Consider the following 10,397-nt stretch of genomic DNA (forward strand, 5'->3'; position numbering starts at 1 on the left):
TTAGCACGCGGGGCCACGACGCGCGGCCGAAATACCCGCTCGCGCTCCGACGGGGGGGGTTTGACAGCCACTCGACTACGTTTCACCGACAATGTCGTTTGTTATCCGGGCGGGCAAAGATAGCACGCACTCAGAGGCAACATGTATCTGTGTCCATTTATTCTATTTGACAGCTATAAGAGCGTCGTTTGCGCACGTATGCTAACGTGAGCCGTCGGGACGCGCATTCGTATGCTAACGCGAGCCGTCGGACGCGCATTCTGACGCGAGCGGCCACTTTGCCGCCGTACTTGTACCTTTCATATCTCGCTCGGGGACGTCAGTCATCAGTCGGACGTGACAGGTCCCCCCCCCCCACCCCCCCGCTTGGATCACTGGCGACTTTAAGCCGGCCGACAGCTCGTCAAACGGTCCGACGGCCACGCGCGCTCATCTATCCCCTTCGGCGCGCATGTTTAAGCAGCTTTCGCTGTCAGCGGTTTTGCTAGTTGGCAGCAAGCAGTCACGGGGTCGGCGTTGGAAATTCCTTTCCAAGTACGAGAGAGACGCAAACGGACGAATAGCAAAGACGAGGGGTGATCTGATTTTTTCAAGTCCAAATAAAAGGCCATCGAGGTTGTTTAAGAAGGGGGGTGGGGGCACTAAAAACTATCCAGACTCTTTGAGAGAATAACATGCAAAAACAGTTTACTCCGTTTACTTTGAACAAACGCCTTTTCCCCGGGGCTTTTCCGAGTCTGAAGGCCTCAGTGGCCCGACACGCGGATGTTTGCCAGAGGGCAACGGCGGCTCGGGCACAGTCCACTGAGCATGTCCGACCTGTCCGTCAGGTGTTTGTGTGAAAACATCAATGCGGACAAGCAGGCTCATCCCTGCGGGGCGGATGACCGAGCCGAGTCAATCTGACTCAGCCCCACGAGCCCCGTAAAGGGGCTATTTCGGACAAATGTCAGGAAGCAGTTTGCGTGCGTAGGCAAATGTTTCGGACTTTCTTTCTCTTAACGTGGTCTCGATTGCTTGCTTTCACCGGCCAAGCCTCTTGACCGACAATCCAAAACGGAAGTGATCTTGTCAATGTCACCGAATTGATCCCACGAAACACTGAAACCTAAATTGCAACTTCAACTACTCTCGTGGATCTGCGCCACGACAAAAAATGTTGCGCAAAGCTGCCACAGCGGCTACTCGTGGCTACTTGCAATTCAAAAGTACGCAAACGTAGCGTCAATCGGGTCAATGGATTCGTGATTGGCAACTTGAGTTGAGTGCGCGCACTAACCCGGTGTGCCTCTAGGGGCACTGTGTCAGTTTCGGGATCTTTTTTTTTTTCAAACTCTATAAAAATGCTTGACATCAGTCATTAATGAGAAGGATGCTACACTTTGCAGGGGTTCGAGTTTGATTTTTTTTTTTTTTTTTTTTTTTTTTTTACAGCTAAGGGGTTAATAACTGAGTCAAACTGTTTTTATGATGTGAATTCTCTAGTGGACACACACACACACACATTTTCCATCCTTCCCACCCACTTCTATAACGCTGTCCCCAGAGAAGGAAACGCGGCATTGTACCCTTCACCATTTCAGACGGGCGGATGAAACAAAACAAAGAGAGCCCCCCCACCACCACCAACACCCCCCCCCCCTTTTTTTCTGTGGATGCTCAGTGAGATGGAGCCAGAGTGATTGCACCATTAGAAGAGAAAAATCAAAATCACCACAGGTGATCCGGCGGGTTTTTGTGACAGCCTAATAAGACAAACAATTGGAAACAGAAATAGAGAGGATGCGGTGGAGGGAAAAGAAAAAAAAAAAGCATTACTTAAGTTGTTTTTGTCTGGCGAGCAATAATTGTGAAGCGACATTGGGCTCAACGCGCTACGTCAATGTTTGGACTTATTTCGGTTCTGCGCAACAGACGGTCACACTTTTGCCGGCGAGCCCCCCCCCCAAAAAAAATGATTCACTGCGCTGCGAATGTCAGGCGAAGCTCGTATTTTTCGATCCGCGTAAGACAAGCCGACCGCGGCCCTTTTGCGTCGAAAATGCACGTTTAGATCTCAGGATCCTTCTAAAAGGTTGTTTACACAAGACAATATCCCGGTCGGCCGCCTGCTCTGAGGATATTTACTCAATCACAGTAGCCGCCGCGGCCTTGCGAGCCCTTTCCCCCCCCCCATCATCTGCATCTCGGCGTCTCTATGGAACCGGTTGAAGACGATCCTGATGGGATCTCCCCGCCCCGGCCGCATGAAGCGTAAGTTCTGGGTCGGTACCGGCGTCTGTAATTGATCCCTATGGGTATTCCGTTGCACATCCATACAGCGCATTGAACAGAATCCCCGCGATGAAGACAGCTGCTTGGCCACGGTAGACATGCAGAGAGATGGGAAGACGAAGACCCCCCCCCACCCCCCTTGCTGCTCACCATTCATTTTTCTTTCAAGAAGCTTTTTTTTTTTTTACAAGCAGCCAAGTCAGCACACCTCATCCACCATTTGGGGGACTTGGGGGAAGACATTAGAGTGTTAGCAAGGGGGCAAGAGGGAGATGCACCAAGAATTCCCCCCCGCCCCCCCAAAAGTGCTGTCTCCTCATGTTCAGAGAGAAAGCGTTTGGATTGATGCTCTAAGTGGGGAGTATTACTTCAGCAACCCCCCCCCTGGCTGCTGAAACAGTGTAAAGAGCTGGCGTTTCCAACCCAAATTGCCCATCATGATGTGTTTCGGCTGTTTGGATTGGGCAAAAGCAGATAATTGATTTCATAAAGGAGCAATTGATTGATGGCTGGCGCCGCCGATGCTGCAAGCAGCTGCCCTCGACTCAGACGAGCGGACAGCTGGAAAAGAACACGAGGCCGACCGGATCATTATGTTCATTGTTACAACTGTAGCTGCTTTTTTTTTTTTTTTTTTCTCCGAGTGTCACAAAATGGGAGAGTAATTAGACACCGTACTTACTATGAGGAGATAAATGTGAGCTGTCGGGCATTATAATTTAAATGGCATTGGCCGCTTATAATTTGGAGGATTTGGCGGTTTGACAAGTCGAATGCCAAAGGGAAAAAAAAAAAAAATTTAAAACATGTCCGACATTCCAACATGAATGATATCAATAACATGACTGGCAAGACCGCAATCATGAACTCATGTTGCATAAATGACAAAATGATTCAGGACAAACGGACTACCAGAAGCACATGTGGCTCATCGATCGCATTAGCATTAGCATTAGCATACTCGCTGAAATTACACGACGGCATCACGTATGGACACAAACGGTCATCAAAACTGTAAAGTCATGCGGTTCCTGGTCTAGAAAGTCGTACCAGAGTCCTAAAATCGACGAATCGCGCGCAACTCGACTCTACCAAACTGGTTGACAAAAAAAACGAAAAAAAAAATCATTTGAGTTCCCTCTTTACAAATACACACGGCGAATGTAAAAAACAAATCAAAGTTGGGGTCTCTTTTGAGTTAGTTCTTTAATTCCCTCCCTTTCTGCCTTTTGCGAGCACAACAACTCCCTCAACCATTTTTCTCCTCCGCTTTGCAACAGTTGTGAAGGCGCTTAAATGTGACACTTTGATAAGCCAGTCTAATAATACGGCGAGAAAAACAACAACGCACTCCTGATTACATTACAATTTTTTTTTTTAAACAACATTTTGCCTTCCAAGTTTGACTCCCACACGTCTATAGCGTATTTCATTAGCAAGAAAACACAACGTGGTGGTGCTGCGAATGTGAGCGTGTCGAAGTCTAGACGGAGCAAACCAGCACATGGTCATCCATATCTCTGCCCTTTTTTTTTTCCCACCCCCCTTCCCAGGCTCTATGACGCGACGAGACTCTCCCTCCACATTCTTGCACTAAGGAGAACATTGACGACCCCCTTGACAGGCAGCCAGACACCACCCGCCACCGCCACTTTACCGCCACCATCACGAGCCCGCCCGTTCCCTGGAAGCCGTCCATCCTGCACCGTGGTCCTCACGGCGGCGGAAAGGTACCAAAATAGCCCCTTTTGATTGCATCCCTCCGGAATACATTTGATGGCCAAATAAAAGTAATCCATCCAAAACACCTCGGAGCAATATCTTCAAATTTAATTGATTGCAAATCCCTCCCCCTACTGCCAACAAGAGAAATTACGGCGACATGCCGATGCACGGGAATACAGAAATGTAACTGAAACAACCCTATGCTTCTTCGAGATCGATATTTTTTCTTTTTTTTACATTTAGCCCACCCGCCCCCCCCCTCCCCTAGCGTGTGTTAAGCTACCGCAAATCCACGCGTGCTACAATACACGACGGCTCCATCTGCGTTGTGCAGCTCGTTTCTCGCTCTTGCCTGGCTTGCGTAAAGCCTCGCGAGCCCTGGCTACGATGGCGTCTGGGAGTCGGAATTAAAAAAAAAAAAACGCACGTTACTGGGACGGCGGAGTAGCCACACGGACATTTTTTTTTAACTTACAGCGCAGTAAAAGCGATTAGGACAAAGTCGTAAAAGTGCCCATTCGCGTTGGGCTTCAGAAAAGCAGGTTCCTCTCCCGGTCGATATTCATGGCAGCTTTATGATTTGCTTTTAAGAGAAAATCTGATCCCGCTGTGTCTCTCCCATCTCGACAGTGAGCCCCCCTTGATAGATTGTCAGCTAAAAATAGACATGGAAGGAATCCATGCTCACACACTCGCACAGTAAGTCATAGAGAAGATTAGTTTAGCGCCGGTTAAGGGAGACCAAAATGCAATTAGAACAAGGGGCCCCATAAAAAAAAAAAAAAAAAAAATCTACTACAAGACAAGTTCTTTGTATCAAAGACAAATTAGTGCAGTTGCTCCCCCCCAGGTCACAAATCGGCGGGATGCCATTGTGGATCTGGTGTAATGTAGCCTCTTGAGAGCGAGCGTTTCCAGTGACAATGTACTTCGGAGTTAGCAAAGATGGATGTTTGATGTTCTGCGGAAACGTACCCCCCCACCCCAAAAAAAAGGCTTGATCATGACCCAACTTGGCAGATAGCTGGGCTTGAGCATCTGCTTGCCCGAGCCTACCTCGTACACACGCGCGTGAAAATTTTTTTGCCGCTTCGGGCGTTTAACGAGCCGTTTCCCACCGCTCGTTAACCTGTGGCGCATTGCTAACCTGCGGATGAATATTCATCGGGCAATGGCTTTTGTGAGCGGGAGACGCAACCTGACCGCCACTGTTACAAAGACAAATGAGCAATCGCTAAAAGGCAAAAAAAAATTTTTATAAATATAAAAATATATTTAATATATATTATATTTAAAAAATATATATTTTTATTATTTTTTATTTTATTATTTTTATTTATAATATATTTAAAAAATAAAATTGTATATATATATATATATATATATATATATATATATATATATATATATAGTACACAATTACACACACACACACACACAAATAGATTAAAAAAAATAGTTCAAAACCCATTGCCTTATTTCGGTGTTGTCGGTAACCCAAGTGGATGCGCTTTCTTTCACGCGTCCGCTAACGCGTTTAGCGCGGGTCCGTGTGCGCTGACATTTTCCGAGGGAGTCGGCCAGAGTACGCGCGCGGAGGAAATGTCAAGTGGCGGCCATATGTCGCCGCAACTTTGCTCGCCATCCCAGCAGGAGAGTGACTGCATATGTATTATGAATCGAGTCGTCTTTAGCGCCGACAAATGGGCCTGTGTTCACCTTCGCTCCGATGCACAAGTAAAGCGCCTACAGAGGGGCAGAACGTGTGAACAAATGTACCGTGTCCTTCGCTACCGCTCTGCTGTGCCTCGAGACAGGAAGATGTAACATACGTCGTGATGTGCGTGGAATTCGATGTTTTCCTCTTCCTTGGATGAATATCGATATGTATTGAGTGGAATGCTCGGGAGCCAGAGGGCACAAATTACACGTAAGCACCCATGGATTATTTACGTTCTGCTGCAGCCACCGCTCTTGTCGATGGCTTCACGTCACTCTCCAGCTGGACTTCATCTCTCTCTCGCACTCACTCCCTCGGCTCGCCATTCCTGCATGCCCGAGAATGCCATCTAGTCGTTCGCATAAGATATAAAATAGCAGTTTCCTGATAAACCCGAGGTAATAATCACCTGGGAATTTTATTCATCGGAGCAAATTCGTCTGATATTCATCCGACATTGGTTCCTCTTTTAATAGGAGACTCGCATTTCCCCGAGATGAGATTTGTGTGCGAGGGAGATTTATGGAAGGCGGTTTTTGCCAGTTGTGTGCGAGAGAGCAAGTAAGAGCGAAAGAGGGGCATCGTGGGAACAGAAGAAAATGACCTTGGTCGACCGTGTCATCTAACTATGCGGCGGTGGTTTACAAAAAAAAACAAGATCGTTTCAGGGCTAGACATTTGCATTCCGTTTCAGTTTCGGCATCCTTGACTGCAATTGTAGCATTTCACAGTGGGGCTGCCCGTACCGGCTGCAGTCATCGCCTGCTACTCGGTGCTAAAAAAAATTTCGAGTTGCCGATACCTGTCTGAATAGTTTTCTTCTCGCAATGCTTCCCAAAAAAGTTCAATATCATTTCAAAGGGAAACTCTTCTGACAACATTTACCTTAAATGCGGCCTGCACTACTCCATTTATCAAGACAAGGGCACGGAAAATCCTCCTGGATCCCCCACACCCTGCCCACCACCTTTTCCACTTCGCCACTCCCCTTAGGCAGACGCTACAGATCCATGCGCACCAAATCCAGTAGACACTTAAACAGCTTCTTCCCTCTAGCCATTAACTCCTTAAACAGTCACTGACGTAGTCACTCTTCTTGTACTACAAAATGGTACTACAAAACTACTGGTTACTCTAAAATGGTCCAATGATTTTGTTGTTTACGATGATACTAGTGCAGCGTGTTATACCGGAGACAAATTCCTTGTGTGTTCTACATACTTGGCCAATAAAGATGATTCTGATTCTGATTTAATACAGTCGCGACCGCCAATTTGCTTAGCGTACTGTCGAAGATCATTACCGAGTCGCTCTGCAACCGACACACGATTCTGGCCCCTTATTACATTCAAGCCCCAGCGGAAGTGCCAAAATCTTGGGACAGCGACGCTATCATTCTGGCTGCGTGGCAACTGCGAGCGGCCAGATGGTTTGTGGACGCGTCTAGGTTTGTCTTTTTGCCCTAGGAGTAATTGTTTCCCCCGAGAGAGTCACTATGTTCATGTCTAGTTTGAGGAGAATAAATACAAGTTGGAAAGGAAACCGGAAGGAGCAAATGCGGTTTGCAATTTTCAGGAGTAGTACACTGAGATGCGAGCTTTACTGTACAGGGTCACAAACCGCTCCTTATCGGGCACTTACTGTAGCTTTTGCTGAGCCGCTAGCTGCTACCAGATGATCACCATGGTACCCCCTCAGCGGTACAGCCTCCAGTGCCAACGGTTGATCTGGACCTTTCTCTGCCTCAGTTTGAAGTTCATCGCACCGCTTCTTCAGCATCAATCACACAGGGAGCTTCGCCGAGCTGCCTGCCTACTGGCATTGTGTGTAGTCATCAAACACTGCGAAAACAAAAAAAAGGAAAACAATCCGTTCACCAATTCCAAGATCAAGATCAAATACTGTGAAACAAACAAACTGTATTTTTACAAGAACATCCTCTCATTCTGCTTGCCAAGGGAGCTAATCTGAGAACACGTCTGGTTTGTTTCCAGTGAAATTCATCAAGTTCAAGGCCTTGACTTCCTCCAGGTCGGACAAAAGTGGCCTTAAGGACAAAGTGTTCATTTTGCTCAGCGGTACAAAGAACAGCCACATAGCAGTGAAGTGAAAAGAAATGGCTAGTTTTCTGAGGAGGTTGTAGCTAAAACCATGAAAATAGCAGCGGCCCCGAAATTGAACCCTGTGGATCACCATTATACAGTGGGGCAGAGTGGGACTCAGAGCGACCGAGGCCGACACAAAACTGCCAAATAGGATATAAACCACCTGGTGCGGTAAACGAACCAACAGCAGAATGCCAACGCAGTTGTCAGGGGCATTTGTAGCACACGATGCGATACAGCACACGATGCGATACAGCACACGATGCGATACAGTTTGAAAGTCAAAACACTCTACTTGACTGTGCTAACGCAAGCTCTTGTTTGCTCTGCTCTTCATCTTTTGGCGCAGGTCTCGTAACACCAAAAGAGCACGAAAAAGGGAGCGTTTGCGGGAATCCCCACACCCCCACCCCCACACCACCACCCTTTCCCCCCTACCAGGACAGTGGGTCAACGGCTCGCAGCAAAACACTGTTCCTTGCGAGCAACCGCGCAGGCTTTCCGACTTCTCCCACCCAGTGCCGTGTCCTTTGGGTCAATATGATCTGCCTGCTCTCCACTTCTGCCTGCTCTGTCCAATTAGCAGCTTTTGCCTGTCGCTGCGGCGGGTCGGACTCCTGCGAAATGTCAGGGGAGATCTGCGCCCCCCCCCCCCCATCCGAAGTCCTCGGAACTGCTTTGAAGATGAGAATTCCCCGCATTTCTAGAACATCAGCGGGGGCGCTAGGATCCTTTGGCGAAGTGAGCGCTCTCTGCTGAAAATAGGCCTTCTGCTGGAGCAGACCTCACGTATTTTTTTTATAGACCAAAGAGCTAAAGAACAAATGCGAGCCGAGTGGCCCAAGTGGACCCTCGCTGCTTGCGTGAGCCGTGGACACTTTGCGTTGACCGGCATCCGCACGGATCAGAGGAGTACTTTTGACCGTTTCCTGACTTTTCTTTCCTCGGACTGAGCCCAACACTGTACTTCGGAACTGGAGATATAGGTACTACATACGTATAATTGTGTATCGAGAATTAAAAAAAAAAAAAATCAATTAAAAAAAAAAAAATTAGATGCGATGGTCGGGCCAGCTGGTTGTGTTGGCGAATGAAAAAAAAAAAAAAAAAAAAGAAACACGAATGAAAAGACGGCGTAAAGAAATGTCATTAAATGTATTTTGAAAGGCCCTAAAAGTTATATATTTAACAGTTTTTATATGTTGTACCTTTGTAGAGAAGCCTATTGGACTTGTGGTCACAATGACAATTAGGATGTGAACAAACGCTGTTGTGTTCTCATTACCGCTGGAGCTCGTCGTCTTGGGGGTTTTTTTTCCGTTCACAAGCTCACTAGCTGCTTTCTTTTCATGCTCATTTCCAAGTCACTGTCCAGCAAAAAAAAAAAAAAAAAAAAAGAAAAGAAAAAGGAAATCCTGAGGACTGACCCTGCCGCTGACTCAACATTGTAAGTGTCTAGTAGTCAGTGGAAGCCATTCAAGACTGCTAATTTGCTCTGATATTGTATTGTACACAATGTGGAATACTGACCCTTTTCCTCTCGAAGGCTTTTGATCTCTTAATTTATTTCCGTGCGCGCGTCGGTCGGCGCCACGTTCCGGCCTCCCTGTCGGACGTTAGCGAGCGGAACGAGGCGGGGTTGAACAGGAAGAGCAGCGGAGATACGACCGTCATTGACATACAGTAGTTTTTTTTTTTTTAACTCATGAAATATTTTAAGAATAAATTAAATACAATGGTAAAAAAAAAAAAAAGGTGCCTTGAAAATGTAGGTGGTGTTTTATCCATATGCTCTTCAAATGGAGTCCCACGGGGTCACTGAACTCTGTGAAGACCGATAAGAAATCAGTTGCCGTGGGAACCACATCACACAGGCTGTGTTTGCATTCTAATTATCAGTGTCTGCGGGTTCCATATTCGGCACGATTGTGACAAAACAAGTCATAAAAATGAACTGTCACTGCTAATGTGATGTCATTATCACAGGCGGCCGCGACTATTTAATTTCTGAGCGTCTTTGTGATCGCTGATCCTCTCACGGTCGGTTTGGCGCATATTTATGGTCTGCTCCTGTGCAGCGGAGTGGCAAAGGCGCGCAATGACAGATTCTACCCATTCTTTTATGCGACGACGAGCACTGTCACGGGTTTGAGGACCATTGAGACGACTTGAGCGTTTGACACAATAATTATCACTGTACACCCTGTGGTTGGGCTGCATTGCCCCCCCCCTCCCCACGCCACACACACACACAAAAAAAATAGCTCTGGATGAACCAGAAAGTGACATCACCAAGAAAATTGATTAATGTAGTTATTTCTGGATATGGTAATTGTGTAGCATCATTACAGCAGTACACATCTTTATGTGATTATTATATATTGTAATTATTATGTGATTATTATGTAATAATAATCACACAGGAATGTGATTATTTTTTAATAAGTGGCCATCTTACCTTGAGCTTTTTTGTTTTGTTTGGTGTTTTTTTTTCCTGACAGCATGCATTCCAGCAAGCGTTTTGATGATGAAGCAGACAAATTGAGAAGGATCCCCATGGATGTTAATCTGGT

The 10,397-nt window shown here is 46.7% G+C and overlaps 1 protein-coding gene across 3 annotated transcripts in view; it reads left to right on the forward strand.

The window, feature by feature from the left end:
- Nucleotides 1-10,061, forward strand: part of LOC127594022 (chemokine-like protein TAFA-5) — a 71,169-nt gene extending 61,108 nt beyond the window's left edge. For 2 of the 3 annotated variants that reach the window (XM_052055877.1, XM_052055879.1), the window contains exons 4-5: nucleotides 3,828-4,004; nucleotides 8,174-10,061. In XM_052055877.1, coding sequence (XP_051911837.1) covers nucleotides 3,828-3,836 — 9 coding nt within the window. In that variant the 3' untranslated portion in view covers nucleotides 3,837-4,004; nucleotides 8,174-10,061. The remainder of the gene's footprint in view (nucleotides 1-3,827; nucleotides 4,005-8,173) is intronic. The other variant, XM_052055878.1, reaches the window with a different exon arrangement.
- Nucleotides 10,062-10,397: the final 336 nt, after the last annotated feature.

The sequence above is a fragment of the Hippocampus zosterae genome, chromosome 21, assembly GCF_025434085.1.
Source record: "Hippocampus zosterae strain Florida chromosome 21, ASM2543408v3, whole genome shotgun sequence".
In the NCBI taxonomy this organism is placed as follows: Eukaryota; Metazoa; Chordata; class Actinopteri; order Syngnathiformes; family Syngnathidae; genus Hippocampus; species Hippocampus zosterae.